General features: G+C 47.5%; 1 protein-coding gene across 4 annotated transcripts in view; it reads left to right on the forward strand.

The window, feature by feature from the left end:
• The first annotated feature begins 6,494 nt into the window (after window positions 1-6,494).
• efna4 (ephrin A4) overlaps window positions 6,495-16,882 on the forward strand; it is a 31,300-nt gene continuing 20,912 nt past the window's right edge. For 2 of the 4 annotated variants that reach the window (XR_014116987.1, XM_026996314.3), the window contains exon 1: window positions 6,509-7,435. Coding sequence is in view for 2 of the 4 variants with exons in the window: in XM_026996314.3 (XP_026852115.1) it covers window positions 7,314-7,435 (122 nt within the window). In the remaining 2 variants the exon portion in view is untranslated. Of the gene's footprint in view, window positions 7,436-16,882 lie in introns of all 4 variants that reach the window. The other 2 variants (XR_014116988.1, XM_081696602.1) reach the window with 2 other exon arrangements.

A 16,882-nucleotide genomic window follows, 5' to 3' on the forward strand; every position in this document is an offset into this window, starting at 1 on the left:
AGAGAGAGAGGGAGAGAGAGAGAGAGAGAGAGAGATGGACACAGAGAGAGAGAGGGGGGAGGGAGAGAGAGAGAGAGAGGGTGAGAGAGAGAGAGAGAGAGAGAGAGAGAGAGAGAGAGAGAGAGAGAGAGAGAGAGAGATGTGGATTTTATGGGGCCCTTTACTGTCAGTAATAAAACAGGAATTAGTGGATCATCAGGAAAGGAGCTGCCTGGTTTGTGGCCCATTGGCTACACACGAATCCTGCATGCATGTCCGGGAGCGTTATGGATCCCAGCTGGCTCTATGAATCGTCACTGAGGAGGGAAGCCCTGGAGCAGGAACGTCTAGATGTGTCTGGATGCGTCTGGATGTGTCCGACTGTGTATGGAGGTGTTTGGCTGTGTCTGGATGTATCTGCATGTGTCCGGGTGTGTCCGGGTGTGTCTGGCTGTGTCTGGATGTGTCTGGCTGTGTCTGGCTGTGTCTGGCTGTGTCTGGCTGTATCTGCATGTGTCTGGCTGTGTCTGGATATGTCTGGATATGTCTGGCTGTGTCTGGCTGTGTCCGGCTGTGTCTGGATGTGTCTGGATGTGTCTGGATGTGTCTGGATGTGTCCGGCTGTGTCCGGCTGTGTCTGTATGTGTCCGGCTGTGTCCGGATGTGTCTGGATGTGGAGGTTTTACAGATAAAGACCAGAAATAAAAGTTGATTGTGGAAGTAGAGAAAGAGGGAACAGGACAGTGAGAAGTGGGAGCAGGTGAACCTGTGGAGGGGACGCAGTGGGTGTGGAATGGCGTGGAGGGACAGGGACAGATTTTAGAGTGGAGGACAGACAGACAGGGAGACAGACAGGGAGACAGACAGGGAGACAGGGAAGCAAAAGTACATTTTTGTAAACAGGTCTCTATAGTAACAGATATGTGATTTGCTTGGTGGGAGCGAAAGAGGAAAAGAGGTATTTACTGACTCTGTTTGACCCCTCCACTGTAATTACTGCAGAGAGAGAGAGAGAGAGAGAGAGAGAATAGAGAGAGAGAGAGAGAGAGAGAGAGAAAATGATAGAGAAAGGAACAGGCAGAGGAGAGGGAAGAGAGATGGAGAGAATAGAGAGAGAGATGGAGAGAATAGAGAGAGATGGAGAGAATAGAGAGAGAATAGAGAGATGGAGAGAATAGAGAGAGAGAGATGGAGAGAATAGAGAGAGAATATAGAGAGATGGAGAGAATAGACAGAGAGAGAGAAAGAGAGATGGAGAGAAGAGAAAGAGAGATGGAGAGAAGAGAGAGAGATGGAGAGAATAGAGAGAGAATAGAGAGATGGAGAGAATAGAGAGAATAGAGAGAGATGGAGAGAAGAGAGAGATGGAGAGAATAGAGAGAGAATAGAGAGAGATGGAGAGAATAGAGAGAGAATAGAGAGAGAGATGAGAGAATAGAGAGAGAGAGAGAATAGAGAGAGAGATGGAGAGAATAGAGAGAGAGAGAATAGAGAGAGAGATGAAGAGAACAGAGAGAGAATAGAGAGAGAATAGAGAGAGAATAGAGAGAGAATAGAGAGATGGAGAGAATAGAGAGAGAGATGGAGAGAATAGAGAGAGAATATAGAGAGATGGAGAGAATAGACAGAGAGAGAGAAAGAGAGATGGAGAGAAGAGAAAGAGAGATGGAGAGAAGAGAGAGATGGAGAGAATAGAGAGAGAATAGAGAGATGGAGAGAATAGAGAGAATAGAGAGAGATGGAGAGAAGAGAGAGATGGAGAGAATAGAGAGAGAATAGAGAGAGATGGAGAGAATAGAGAGAGAGAATAGAGAGAGAGATGAGAGAATAGAGAGAGAGAGAATAGAGAGAGAGATGGAGAGAATAGAGAGAGAAAATAGAGAGAGAGATGAGAGAATAGAGAGAGAGAGAATAGAGAGAGATGAAGAGAACAGAGAGAGAATAGAGAGAGAATAGAGAGAGAATAGAGAGAGAGAGAATAGAGAGAGATGAAGAGAACAGAGAGAGAATAGAGAGAGAGAGAGAATAGAGAGAGAGAGAGAATAGAGAGAGAGATGAAGAGAACAGAGAGAGAATAGAGAGAGAGAGAGAATAGAGAGCAAGAATAGCTGGGGTTAGGGGTAAAACGTAGGCTAAACCCAAGCACACATGGCTGTGGGTTCCTGTAGTTCTTCTTCAGTTCAACAGCAGCTTCCTTGTGACTCGAGGAATTTGGTGCTGGACCCAAAGATGGCACCGGCGTGACAGCCTCACCGTGCCAGTTTAGACACGGCTACGTGTGACTGAACACAGCCAAGGTGCTGGAGTGCTCTCGCCACGTGTAACTAGACCACAAAAACCAAGCCTTTATCCTTGTGAAAGAACCACTGCAACAAAACCTGTAGGGGGCGCTGTTCAGGAGGGCCCAGCTGCACTGTGCCTGGCAACACTGAGTTTTATGTATATGTGTCTCAATTGCAGGGCTAGTTTTGTGGGAGGTTTATTTTGTCTGTCTGTCTGTGTGTTTGTGTCTGTGTGTGTGTGTGTGTATGTCTGTGTGTGTCTGTGTGTGTGTGTGTGTGTGTGTTTGTGTGTGTGTGTGTGTGTGTGTGTGTGTGTGTGTGTGTGTGTGTGTGTGTCTGTGTGTGTCTGTGTGTGTGTCCGTGTATGTGTGTGTGTGTGTGTGTGTGTGTGTGTGTGTGTGTGTGTCTGTGTGTCTGTGTGTGTGTGTGTGTGTGTGAAGAGGACGTAGGCTGGATAACAAATCGATGCTTTTCATCCATTTGATTGTTTCATCTCTCTTTTGCAAAATGTCCATTTTGTCTTTAATCTACTTCAGCATCAGTGTGTAGCTGCCAGGGTCTGATTAGACAGGGTGTGATTCCCCATGACCCACTCAAACACACACGCAAGTCCCCTCCGAACACCAATACACTACGCTTACACAGCGCTGCTTTGTTTAGTTCTGTCTGACATAATGGGAGGTTTGTGAGTGTGTGTGTGTGTGTGCACTCTGGACGGTGAAGAGGCAAGTTAATTGCAGTACGGTGTCTGGTGTGCACAAGTTAGTTGATTACAGTACTGTGTGTGTGTGGGGGGTGAGTGTGTGTTTATTTGTTGCTGCCAGTCTGCATTTACAGAGATAACAGGATTAATCTCCACCCCCCCCTCCTCTGTACAACAGGAATGGAGAGAGACAGATGATGGAGGAATGAGACAGAGCGAGGGAGAGGGGACCAGAAGTGACACTGATAGGGCTGAAGAATTTCTAAGGAGGCGCGCGAGGAGCGGAGTGGAGCAGTAAGTCACAACTGACGGTTATGAGAGACTCGTGCAGACATCACTCACTTCAGCGGTCCGTCCGTCCTTAGTGCGGAGATCAATAAAGCATTATTGAAAAGGAACGGAATTGAACACAGAATCCGGTTCAGCGTGCTTCAGGGATGCTCATAGAGGAAGGCAAGGTGACTGCTCCCGTTTAGCCCGACTGTTAATTACTGCAGCACTGCCGAGCCCTGCACACAGGCGCCGCGGTCCGCTCCACGCGGACCTCCCGCGCCCCTCTCTACATTTATATAAATCTGAGCTCCACGCGGAGCAGACATGACCTCCACACGATCTCAGAGCTGCACAAGCTACAGTCGACCTATTAAAATAAGCTAGTTTGGAAACCGGTTTAACCGTCAAAGGGAGTGAGTGGGTTTGACTCTCCGGGTGTCGGTCAGCCCACACCCTTTTTGTGCAGGCTGTGCACTACCATTGCCTTTTGTTCTTAATTAAATAACGAGGGAAAACTGTGCTGTAATTGTCCGCGTGCTGTGGGAGTGCGAGACGACACTCTAGTTGGGGAGGTCTCCTGCGTCCCCCAAGGGACCCATGTGCAGTCCTCCAATATTAATGGTCGGAGAGGAGAATGAAGCCTCGCTGTTGCGGTCCAAGGACTTGGAGACGCAGTTCTAAAAGTTACTCACTGGTTGCCTACGTCATCGGCGAGAGTTTTCGCCTGCCGGTAAGAGCGATGGGCTCACGGCACGTGCCCGGTAATTTAACACACAGATAATAACGAGGGACCACCAGCTGCTGGCGCACGCGGTGGTCATGGTGATTACTGCCTGAACACGTGTTCCCGCGGGAACTCCATGTCTACAGCTAGGCAAATTAATTCTGTCTTTTGCTCATGTATTCGTTAATCTCTCTCTCTCTCTCTCTCTCTCTCTCTCTCTCTCTCTCTTTCTCTCTCTCTGTCTGTCTCTCTCTCTCTCTCTCTCTATTTCTCAACTCCTATTAAGGCTTTGATACATACATACGTTACATTACCTATATCCACAAAAGAAACACAAACACCTGTACACGCACCCGATTCAGGTGCACAAATTTGTCTTTTCGAGAACTCCCGCGTACGCCGAGGCTTGTTCAGTGTGCCAGTTGATTCTTCCTGTCAGCTCTTCGACTGAGAAAGGTGAGGACAAAGAGAAAAAAAAAAGAACAGCTACACGAGAAAAACACATTTAATGTGTCCATAATACACCTGTCCTGCCTCGCAGTCTATTGTGCCACTAATGGAGTTCACACGCACACATCTCTGGCTAAAAGCCATCGTTCTGTCCCCTGCGTCACAGCCAAATGTCACTATTACTGCCTTCATCCAGAGGAGTTAGGCTTATTTGTAAACAAGCCTGCTTTAATAAGCACGCTGGTACCACATTAGGGTTTACGCCCTTGACAGGCTCAGATGAAATCAGCACAGCCTGAAAGTTTGAACCTGTCAAGGAAATTCAAGCCCTAATTCTCCAGGAGTCTGTTTGCTTCTTGCTTCTTCAAGCTGCTCACATGCACGACATTCAGCACAGGCCAAATTGTCAAAAATGGCTCATGACTGCACACGTGAAGCAATTCCCGTGCGTCTCCCTCCGTCTGTAATGGCTACCTCTTTTTGGATGGCTTTGTCCACCCCTGCCAGTTTCCAAACAGGAATTCTGACCACGCTGTCATTTTTGCCAGCAGCTAGAATGCACCCTGTCACTCTCAGAGCAGATTTCTGGACAAGCCTGTAATTTTGCTGCCAGAGCTGGGTATAAATGTAGTCTTGTTCTCAGCAGTTCTCATCCTATTTACTGTCCCATGCATTTCTCAGTATTTTCCATGTTATTTGTAGATATCATCAGGTATGTTCACGCCAGCTAGACTACGGTGGTCTTGTACCCGAACCTGAAGTCCATGCGCTTGCATACCAAGAATGTTCTCTCAAGAACATCTGAAAGATTACATTTGGGAATGTAAGTATTTTGCCACTTCTGATTTAGAATAACTTCAACATGATTCCTGTTGAAATGCAAGTATGTGTTTGGTATGAAAAACAAAAACCGGTCTGCGCATCAATCCACGGTCACATGCATTTTATGTGTCAGTCACGGTTAATGGCTGCAACCCTGAAAGATTTCCAGAGGATCTCGACCTGCCTGTTGAAAACCAGCAGCATATTTCACCTTCCTTAAATAGTTCGACCGGAAAAAACAACAAAGGTTTCAGGGCTTTGAGCTGTAGTCCAATCAAAAGTGACTCTGACTCTTCCAGGAGTCCAAGAGTCAGAGTCAGAGTCAGAGTGTGGCCCAATGAGAGGGCTAATTGCATGTCTTAAAACCACAAGTTACCGTGGCGACATGGTGAGTGACAAAAAAGGAAGAGAGAGCCTACGATATGTTAGAGTTTCTCCACAGAACAGACAAAAGGCTTTTTACTGGATGACAGAGAGCGTGGAGATGCAGGGAAACACGAAGGGTCACAAAAGTTAAAGACACGCGAAGGAGTTTGAGGAGAGGAAACCAGTCAAAGCCATCCAGGGTGCCCTGAAAAAGAGCCAGAATAAAAACAATAAAAGAGTTTGAACAGGAATGATTCAGGCCCCTGATAAAAGCATTAAAGATAATGGGTGCCGAGAGGTGGTCTCGAGGCTCTTTAATAAAGAGAATTAACCCAAGGGGGACTGTTAAGGATACGTGGGAAAAATACTTCTAAGTAAAAACAGTGAACAGAACTGCCACAGAGCTCACAAATATGGACGTCTTCTGGCTACAGTAAGAAACCCGCACACATATGAGACTGTCACATGTGCAGGATAATGATTGCAAGCATGTTTACTGCATTAGCAGTGTGAGATGTAAAGGGCAGGTAGTCATTTAGGTTGGGGAGGAGAGAGAAGGAGAGATGAGGAGGAAAAGAGGAGAGGAGGAGGGGGAGAAGGAGAGGAGAGAGAAGGAGAGGAGAGATCATGTTTCCTTTATATACATGCTCAATGATGTGATTATTTATTTGGTCTTAAGTTTGGACAAATCAAACAAATAAACAGCTGTACCTATAATAACCTATAATAACCTATATTAGCCTATATTAGCCTATATTAGCCTATATTATCCTATAATTAGCCTATACGAGCCTATAATCGATTGTGGTCTACTGTATTACTTTGTGTGTGTTTTGTCTAATTTGTATTAGAGAATAATTAACGTATAGGCCCGTTATATTTCCCACACTTGAAATAGGCCCGTTGCAACCATCACAGTCTCAGATCGAGTCAGCCTGGACCTACAACTTGGGTAGGCGCGCCTGCTCGTCTGGGACCTTTCTGAGCTCTTCCCATCAACGTTACCGGACCGCCCCGGTAACATTCTGCACGCTCAGATAACGATCGCGCCCTGTGCACGCGCCACCTCACAGCGCCCCGACAGGCTATGACGCGTCGGCCCCGCCCACACTGCCCTCCGATTGGTGCAAAGTTTCTCTGACTCCTCCTTCGCGTCGTACCTCCTTGCCCGGTTTCTGATTCTTGTGAAAATTAATCAAGGAACTTAAGGCGCGTCAAATCACTGTCAGCCATGCGCGGCTGTGAAGAAAGGTGTCCTACAACCGCGCTCTCATTATCTGCGGACAGGAGGGAACTTTCCATGTGCTGCTACTGTTTGGCTTGAGAAACTCAAGTTGGAATTACTTTTAAAGGCAAAGAAAGTTCGTTTTTGCTCTAAGTGTTTCAGTTGCCACTGAAATATGTCAATACGCGGTAACGCCTAGATTGTGTCGAAGTGCAGCCGCCCTGGGAACGTGTGGCGTGATTTGAGCTGATGTGCTGCGTTTCCGAAGTCCACGTCGCACCTGTGTTGTGTGCCAAGCGCTGTGTCTGTAGAAGACCCGAAACTTCCCAACGGATATCTCTAAGGCTATTTCAAAAGGTTCTTCTTTCAAACGGTGCTGATGACTTTTGCCAAAAGTGACTTTGAGTCTCTCTGTCTGTTGCCTCTGTGCCTGTTCACGCCGTTAACGTGAACGCCACCCGTGGCGGCGAGTTTGGGCTGAGCGCAGCGATGCGTTGTCTGCAGCTGCCAGGAGCTCCTGTGATTCTGCGGCTGCTGCTTCTGCTTGTGCACGTACGTTTAAGCGCATTAGCAAAGAGGCACGTTGTCTACTGGAACTCTTCAAATACACGGTAAGGCCACGAATCACACGAGCTCTACCTCGATTGCGCAACGTAAATGCCATCCGAGGAAAAGTTAAACTCCCGTTTGCTCTGCAGTTCCATAGCTGTGAGTTCAGACTCGGAAGTAACGACTGTGTTCCCTTGATCTGCCGCCGCAGTTACTGTTTGTTCCCAGACAGATTTATTACGCAAACTACGCCGTGATTTGCTTTGTGAAGACTAATGCGCAAGCCCGACGTGAACGCGCATTAAGTGTTGACATTCCAACCTGAGATGACTAATTCGCTGCACGCGCGCTCACACATTTAGTTGTGTGTTTGAGGGGCTTCCGGTCTGTCTCTGCTGTAATTTAACGTGTGATCGGTTATTACACGGTTGGGAGGATCTACCTGGCCAGGTGTTACATGAGCGCTGATTGGTTGTCTTGGTTTTAAAAGGCCTGAAGGCACAGATGCCCATAATTCTCTCTCTCTCTCTCTCTCTCTCTCTCTCTCTCTCTCTCTCTCTCTCTCTCTCTCTCTCTCTCTCTCTCTCTCTCTCTCTCTCTCTCTCTCTCTCTCTCTCTCTCTCTCTCTCTCTCTCTCTCTCTCTCTGCATCACAACCTGAGCTGATAAGGTATTTTCTTGACGACGGATTAGTTGTATGAAGTCATTTTAGTAACATTTGTATTACAAAAGTTGAATATTTGCTGAAAACCTTTTTTAAGTAAAGATATTAGTTAAAGCCCACAAAAAGAGAGTACAAATAAAACAGTACATTAATAACGCATGAGACCAATATTTTGAGATTCAAATTCTGATATTAATATTTAAATAGTTTATTATAAAATGTCATAAAAAATGCTGGGACTACAGATTTATTAAACTGCTTGTACATTTTGGTTGCCGCATTTATATATTTATATATATAAAAATAAGAGAAAATTGCAAAACAAAATCAGACCACTGACTGTGGAGCCCCTAATCCTAATCCAGGCCAGTCACAAGGAACGTAGAGCGTGCAGTAATGCGCGAGCGCTGCTGGACTCTGAGCTCACCAGGCATCCAGACTCGCGGCTTGTTCGTGTTGAGTCTTGTTACAGCCGAAAATGTGGTTTGGTTCATCCAGATTCTTTAGGGCGAGGCAGCACCGCTCGTCCTGGGGAAGGTGGTGGTGGTGGGGTAATCTCATGAAACATTAACACATGAAACATTTCCCTCTTCCCAGATAGTAGCGGGGAAAGATTTTTTTTTTAAGTGATGGCCTGAAGTAAAATAAAGATTTGCATAAAAGAATGATTTTTCATTAGGCCAGTTATTCCATTAAAACCTGCAATCTGGTGGGAACAAATACCAGTCCACAGTAGTGGGTGGGATGTTGGCAAAAAGAAGGAGGGTCTCGTGCCGGTTCGTGTCGTGATACGATGCAGCGGCCTGCGTGCAAAGAAAACGCCTTTCAGTTTCACAGGTGGTTTGGCATCACTGTTGGCGCTAGTAAGTACAAGTGTTACAAAAACCAATAACTACACAGCAGTAAAGCCACTGTGGGCTTTGAACCGTTGAGATGAAATGGGGAATACAAAAACACAAACAGATAAACAACAAATCTTGCCCAGATGCAGTTTGCGGGTGAGTTTACGGCAGTAACTGCATCATCGCTGGTGTTGGAAGATGGCGGAACCAGCGCTGCTTTCAACATTCGGGACGGGTGCTTTTTTTCCCGGTGCCGTTTGAAACGCCGTAGGCCTCGTTCCTCGCAGGGAAAACCCTCATCTGGCGGCAACGTTGACAAGCGACGAGCGTGAAATCAGTGCAGGTCGGTACAAAGAAACCTGCGTGTGCTTGCGTGTGTGTCTCAGTGTTTCCTAGAACATTCTCCCCACTCCTCCCTTGCTACCACATCCGTGTTTGCCATAACGGAGGTTCACTGTTTCCCAGTTTTCAACACTTTATGTAATCTACACGTCTTTTTCCAGAGCGCCCAGGCGACATGGAGGACGCGCGATACGGGGCAGTTATCGTGTTTGCCCCAAACCAGCCCGTCAAGCAGATAACATTTAGGACGTGTACTTCTCTGCTATCTGGCCACTGGCTCCCTTCCGTGCACCCCCCTTTGCCAAAGCGCTCGGCATCAGTCAGGAACTGCACACTGCGGAACTCGCATGCTGGCTGGACAGATTCACCCCCTCCCCCGTCCAGCACGGAAAGCGAAATATCGTTAGTTTACAGTGCCGGAGGCAATCAGGAGCCACGCGCCCTTCGATATGCGTACTGCTTAAATATCTTTTTAGTCTCTCCCTCTGTGCGCGAATCTTTAGTTTTTAATTTCACATTTCTAATACTCCTAAAATACCAGCAGAACGTTTCAACCTTTTATGTGCGTGCGGTTTGATAACAAAACTCCGGACAGCATTTAAAACACGTTTGTAAACGAGTCATAAATTAATATACCAACATTAAGAGCGGTCGAGAATTTTACGTTATTAAAAACGGTCGAGGTCAGAGTAATTTCTGTTGTGTTTATGCATAATTGAGTCGATTGTCTTCGCATGATTGTTATTGCATGCGTAAACGCGCGCCTCTGTTCTCTCTCTCTCTCTCTCTCTCTCTCTCTCTCTCTCTCTCTCTCTCTCTCTCTCTCTTACACACACACAGAGAGAGAGAGAGAGAGAGAGAGAGAGAGCCGTGCGTCTTCCTCTGGTCTTGCTGTAACGGTTGCGTCTTCGACAGTGCAGGGAGCGCGCGCACTCAGAGCTGAAACCGCCTGTAATTTCGCTCAATCAGAGCAGCTGTGATTGCGCTCGTTGGCTAATTCTCACCGAATGGAGGATTTTTCTCCTCCTTTTGTAAATTGTTGGTTACGAGAACCTGTGAGCTGCAATCAACAAACCTACTTCTAAATAATCACGTTCTTATCTTTAGCGCAATAACCTCGCTCTTCCTCTGCCATTATTGTCGCCTTGTTGACTAAGTTAGGGTGGCGTCTTGGGCCTTGAAAATATCACTTTTTGTTTAATGGTTTTGTGTAATTCTATGTGTCAAATGACCCGTCTATTTTGCTTATTTATTTGTGGGAGTCGCCATATTTTTATTTGCATGTTGGCGAATAACGTGTTTAACTGGGTCTTCGTGATCCGTGATGGAGAAAGAGGTTCGTGACGTCACTAGAGAACATCGTCATATTTATTGATCTCCGCCGCCTTACACATAAGACATTGATCCTTATATTTATATGTATGTTTATTTAAGTTATAACTGAGTCTGCTTAAAATTGTAGGTGTTGGACAGGAAGCATATATTTAGTGCTTTCTGGGGACGAAAAATCCCAATGATGTAAAATATAATTTTATATATTATAAAATTATAATATATGGGGGACATGTGACTTGCTCCCTAGGACTGGGGGGTGGGTAGAGTCTAAAGAAAGGTTAGAGTTAGGGTTAAGGTTACGGTTAGGATTAGGTGTAGGCACGGTAATATTTAACCAAAGTAATACACAAGTCAATGGAAACACCCCACAAAGATAGTAACGCCGGATTGTGTGTGTGTGTGTGTGTGTGTGTGTGTGTGTGTGTGGTGGAGGGTGGGGCTCACGTGTTCTTGTGCCTTTTTCGGTACGAGTTTCTTCTCTCCTCCAAAACTTCATCTATCACTCTTCAGTGTAAAGGACACCTGGTCCGCCGGGTATAGGGAAAGTTCAGAATCCCGCAGAGCAAGTTTTCAGGCCGCCAGCCTGCGCCCGTCCCCATGCACACGTGCTGGCCTACTACAAACTGTCCTCGTGCAAACCGTGCAGATGCTAAATTTCCACTTCAAGACATGGTGGCCTTTATTACCATGGAAGGCAAAACGATGATGAAATCTCCACAGACTCACGGGGCGTCTCACCTTGAGTCTTTTTTTTTTTTTTTTTTCCCGGGCAGTCAGATAAAACGTCTAAACACGTAAACTGTTTTAAGATTAGAATATTTTTTAATGTATGCGGCCGACGGTTTGGTAGGCGGCCCCGTGTCCAGCCTCACACCGCGAGGAAAGGCGCTGCACGGTTCCCGCACGGCTGGTATATCTGGCTAATATCGATACCGCTCCAGCGCGCTGATGTTATCAGCTCTGTCACGCCATTATCTCCCACCTCCATATTGACCGGAAGAGCTCCTCACAGCCCGACCAGGTCAATATCGGACAGGGTTTTTTTTCCCCCCGTAAACCTCGTGTGTGCGTGTACACACACAATGTTGTTTCAGTAGAACAGTGTCGTCTCCATGGCAAACACTGGCCTGAATGTGTCTGTTGGGAGGTAAAATGAAACTTTAAAATGTAATTCATTTATTTATTTATTTTTTGCTATCGTGTATCGATGCTGCGCCTGCGCAGCAGATGATGCGGAGAGTTGGACACGGATCTGACGGGCGTGTGCTGGTCTCTAGCTGTAATAACTGGGGTTCTTTTTTTGCTCTGGATCCGCCGCAGTTTGGTCACGTGACCGAGCACCTCCCAGGACCCGTTTGACTGCCTTGTTGCACTTCGGTGGCCTGGGCGTTTCTGGCTCAGCACTGCCTGTTTACAAGACCCGCTAAAAACGATGTTCTCATTTCCCCTTGCGCCTACAAAATGGTTCCTTTTAAATTCGAGGTGACATCATTACCAAGAAATCAAGGCCATTGTGCGCACGCTGAAATGCGCAGGCAGGTACAAGCCAACGGCAGCGTGAGTCTGCTGGAGAGGACAAGCCACGCCCCCATGGACCCCTTCTCACTGCAACAGGAAGACTCCTCCCCTCCGTCACACTCCTGGCTGCTAAGTGTCTGCTGATTGGACGGTTGCTGCTCCTTGACGCTGCAGCGGTCTTGCTGAGTGTTGCTGTGTCTGAGCGTGTGGGTGTCGCACATGACGCTTGTTGGGCACTGAAGTGTTTTTTTTTTTTTTTTTCTGTTGGTCTAAACTTGAGCCTCTCCACTACCCCCCCCCCCCCCCCCAAGACCTCCTCAAACTCTGAGCAAGTTTAACTGAAATTTACACACACACACCCCAGCGTGCGCACAAGTACGCACATGTGCGCGCGCATACATAGGAGCAAACCAGATTACTGAGAGACGTGGCAGTGTTAATAGGTTTGTGATTGTTAGCAAGGCGGAGAGTTATCAGAGGACATGTTACGTTGCCAGCGTGGCCCGTTGTGCAGCTCAACCAAGGGTCTGCAATCTGTCTGTATCTCTCAGAATTACTGAGACAGGTTCAGCTTTAAAGCAGCTACCTTCTCAGAGAAGCAGAGACGCACAGTTACCGAAAAGTAAGTGTGTGTGTGTGTGTGTGTGTGTGTGTGTGTGTAAAACCAAACCAAAATGGCCTAATTTCAGCCACCCCCAGTCCTGAAGCATTTAACAAGCCCTGCATGTTTTAAATAGCCACAGGTAACAGCATTTGACCTGTTCTGCCTTTCGCGGTCACATCACTGCCCGGCGACTCCTGGGCTGTTCCCTCCTCTGGATTCGACTCCGTTTCCAGGGTGCTGACGGAGGTTTCTCACACACTTCGGGTGTGCTTGAACAAGGCTGTGCTCACTGCTGTCGCTCAGACGACACCCGGCAATCGCTCGGATAGAGAACAACAGTGAGGGAGGGCAGGAAGGAGGGTAACAGTGACGAATGCAGACGACGACAACGACATCAACGACAACAACAACAACAACAACAACATCTACATTGTTCTGATTTCCTTAAGCCAGAGTTGTTTGCCACAAAAACATTTGCACAGCAAAGCGCAAAGACTTTGATTTTGCATCTCGTAGCACCTTTTATTATGGTATAGTTTTGGCAGTAATTGAGAAATGTGTGAAGCTTTACAAAAGCAAATTAAATTTTTGGCACTTTGAACAAAGAGGCCTTTTTCCTATTTTGTAAGAATGTATTCTGGTATTCCTTCATGAAAAGTGCAAACTAAAAGGTGAGTAAAGAGAAACACATCAGACTGCTGTGCACCTCAGAACCATAGTCTGTGAACGCCTCGTTAGAGCAGAGTTAATCACACACTGTTCCCATATCTGTCCAATCAACTCCTTACACATTGCACAAGATCTAGCTGATCTGCTCAGTTTGACTAGCTGTAGTAAATCATGTCGACTAAACCCCTGCGGAATTGAGGGGTGGCACGCACACCCAACTTTATCTTCTGTTCTCACCTTAAACAGCATCGCACATAAAAACGTCTCCCATATACTGATGGACGCATATAGCTGAAGGGGTTGTGTGTTAGCCAGAAAGGTTTCAAGCATAGCGGTTGGTGGTGTTCTACGTTGGAGAGACTGACACAGACATGGATGAGGCATAAAAGACGGCTGGGAGGTACAGCTGGGTTTTGGGGCAGACCAACACGGACACACATGACACACCCAAAGATTCAGGATATGTTAAAGAAAGGGGTATTAGATTCTGATTAAGGGGTATTAGAGTTTTTGAAATGTGATATTTTGTTCTTTTATTTATTTATTTTTTGCGTAATTCTGCAGAATGTTGCAAGGCATCTGCAGTGATGTCTGTTTTGTGTTTGGAAAACGCTTGCACAATACGAGTTGTGGTTAATGCGCAGCAGTGAGTGTGAGGGTTCACGTGTGTGTGTGTTTCTGGGCAGCAAAGCCCTGAAGTTTGGAGGGGTTTTTATCTCTGTGTAAAAATAACTGCGCATTCTTCTCCGGAGGGAGGGTCCGATATTTGCTCCTGCCCTGACTCTTTGGGCTTTGAGGCGCTTAAGTGTCCTCTCTCTACCTCTGAGTCCTACATCAGCCTGTGTCAGGCGGCAAACATTAATTTCATAGCTCTATGGTTACATGGGCAGTTCATGTTTCAATTTGTAATTCACCGTTCCTTCTTCCTCCCTATTAACCCCACTGTTCCAGCCTAGCATCCTGCGTCTCTCTCTCTCGCTCTCTCCCTCTCTCTCTCTCTCTCTCTCTCTCTCTCCCCTGAGAGAGAAGAGGTATTGTGCTGCTCACCCTAGACGGATGGAGGACAGAACAGAAAAGGCATTAGGAAGAAGTGGTGGAGAAAGAGTCAACAGACTTTCAGCTCCCTAAACAGCAGGGAGGTTCCTCTGGGGACAGGCGGAGGGGGGGGGAATAAGTCAGCAGGTTTTGCTATCAGTGTCGGAGTGATGAGGAAACACCACATCAGGATTTCTCAGCCTGAAGGGACAACAGTTTGGGAAGCTTGCCTGGAAAGAGAACACACAACCATGTTTTGAGTGTGTGTGTAAATTTTTTTTTTCTGCAGTAATATGTTAATTAAAGATGGATAACTGTGTGTGTGTGTTTGTGGGCTGTACTAGGCGTTGAGCCTGTTAAAAGGTCTAGACTGGTATGCTGAGAATGTCGTGTCACGTGCCCTTACACAACACTCGGTTTAATAAGGATCTGGGTTTTCAGGAGCGCGTTCGTAGGTGCTGGTGCGTTATGAGAACTATAAAACAAGAAGCATAAAAGCCCAGCGGCCTGTGAATACTCGGGCTGTTAAAATCCCCCGGGCGCGCATGTGCATGCGTGTGTCTATGGTGCGGTCGGAGCAGGTTGACGCACGCGCCATTTGTCAGGCGGGCCTGGCTCGTGAAGTGTCTGTCTACCGCTGCGGTCCAGGAATAATAAAGCGCGCGCGCAGGGCCGCTTCGCCAGCATTATTATGTGGGAAATTGGAGCGGACAAATATTTCATTTGTCAGTTCTGAAATTAAATGAGTGGCGGAAAATCGTCGCGGATGGAATTTGCATTGAGCGCGCAGCCAGAGGCAGAGCATACGCACGGACCACATTCATTTCCTGTCTGGCCTCCCTTAACGGCGCGCACGTACAGGCACCTGAGCGCGATGTTTCCGCGCTTTAGGATTGTGGGACAGGCGAGTGTCCTGCTAAAACAGGGTCGCTTGTACATCTGTATCGTGTTTTCTTTATTGGACTGTGTGCACTACAGTAAATTTGCACTTTATGGGGCCCTTGTCGTTTTCCTTGTGTCTGTAAGATTCTGTACTTAAGCCATGTGTGTTTGAGGTGGCGTTACCGTTTATCCGTATGTAAGAACTCTGTGGTGTGTGTGTGCAGAATTGTACGTTTTGCCATCAGATGTGAGCGCTGTAATCTGCTTGTCCTAGAGAACCTGGCTGTGTTAAAATGCTGCATTCTCTTCCTGTACCTCTCCTAACGCGGGGTGTACATGTTCTTTCTCTCTCTCTGTCGTTCTTTTGCTGTTTGCTCTGTCTTTCCGGTGTCCGCACTGTATGTGTTGAAACACACACACACACACACACACACGCGGCTGGTTTTGCAGCGCATGCGATGTCTGTGGGCCGAGGCCTTTACCTCTTTGTGTGTGGTGATTCTCAAGCTTTTCGTCCGGCCGGGCCGCTGCGACGCGATTGCTGTTCCAGTCGTGCTGAGGCCGAACGTGGCACGGCGGGGTGCTGTCATCTCCTACGCCATGTCCCTCATCTCCTACGCCATGTCCCTCATCTCCTACGCCATGTCCCTCATCTCCTACGCCATGTCCGTCATCTCCTACGCCATGTCCCTCATCTCCTACGCCATGTCCCTCATCTCCTACGCCATGTCCGTCATCTCCTACGCCATGTCCCTCATCTCCTACGCCATGTCCGTCATCTCCTACGCCATGTCCCTCATCTCCTACGCCATGTCCCTCATCTCCTACGCCATGTCCGTCATCTCCTACGCCATGTCCGTCATCTCCTACGCCATGTCCCTCATCTCCGTTACAGGTGCCGGAGAATGGAGGAGGACAGAGGGACCCCGGGAAGCTGTGTGAGTGTGGGTGTGAGTGTGTGTGTGTGTGTGTGTGTGTGTGTTTGTGTGTGTGTGTGTGTGTAGAAGAGAACAGGCAGATTCGTCCCATGACATTACAATGCAGTGACTGAAGGAGCTTAAATAAACATTGAGAAAGAAAAGGGGGGGGAGGAAGAGTGGGGGGTGTATAATGGAAACGGAGTTGATCGAGGGAAGAGAAGAGAGGAGAGATGGACATGATTGACAGGGAGAGGAAGTGAGTCAGTGGAGGGGGAGTGATTGGGGGGGGCAGGACGTTATTAAAACACCACAAAAACCAGTGGAGAGAGGAGTCACTTCACCAGCCCTGCTCGCGCATGTGTGTGTGGGGATAGATGTGTGCCCTGTGGTCAGTTTCAAATACGAACTGCCATCCACCAGAGAGACGCACATTCACCTGCCATAAACAGCTACTGGTGTGAGCGGCTATAGCAGAACCCTGACCAACACACACACACTGGAGCAGCAGAGAAGAGGAAGAGCAGGAGCGAGCGAGCGAGCAGGGCGCCGGGGGGGTGATGCGTAGGAAGTGACTTTTCTCTCAGTTTATCCGAAGCGTGACCCACTTTAGCAGTGACGGACACCCTGAGCCCATCTGGATGTACTGGCATCGCTTACTTGCTTAGCTGGTGCCCTTTTCAGCACCATGCGGAGCTCATG

The sequence above is a fragment of the Electrophorus electricus genome, chromosome 14, assembly GCF_041902795.1.
Source record: "Electrophorus electricus isolate QZ-2024a chromosome 14, ASM4190279v1, whole genome shotgun sequence".
Taxonomy (NCBI): Eukaryota; Metazoa; Chordata; class Actinopteri; order Gymnotiformes; family Gymnotidae; genus Electrophorus; species Electrophorus electricus.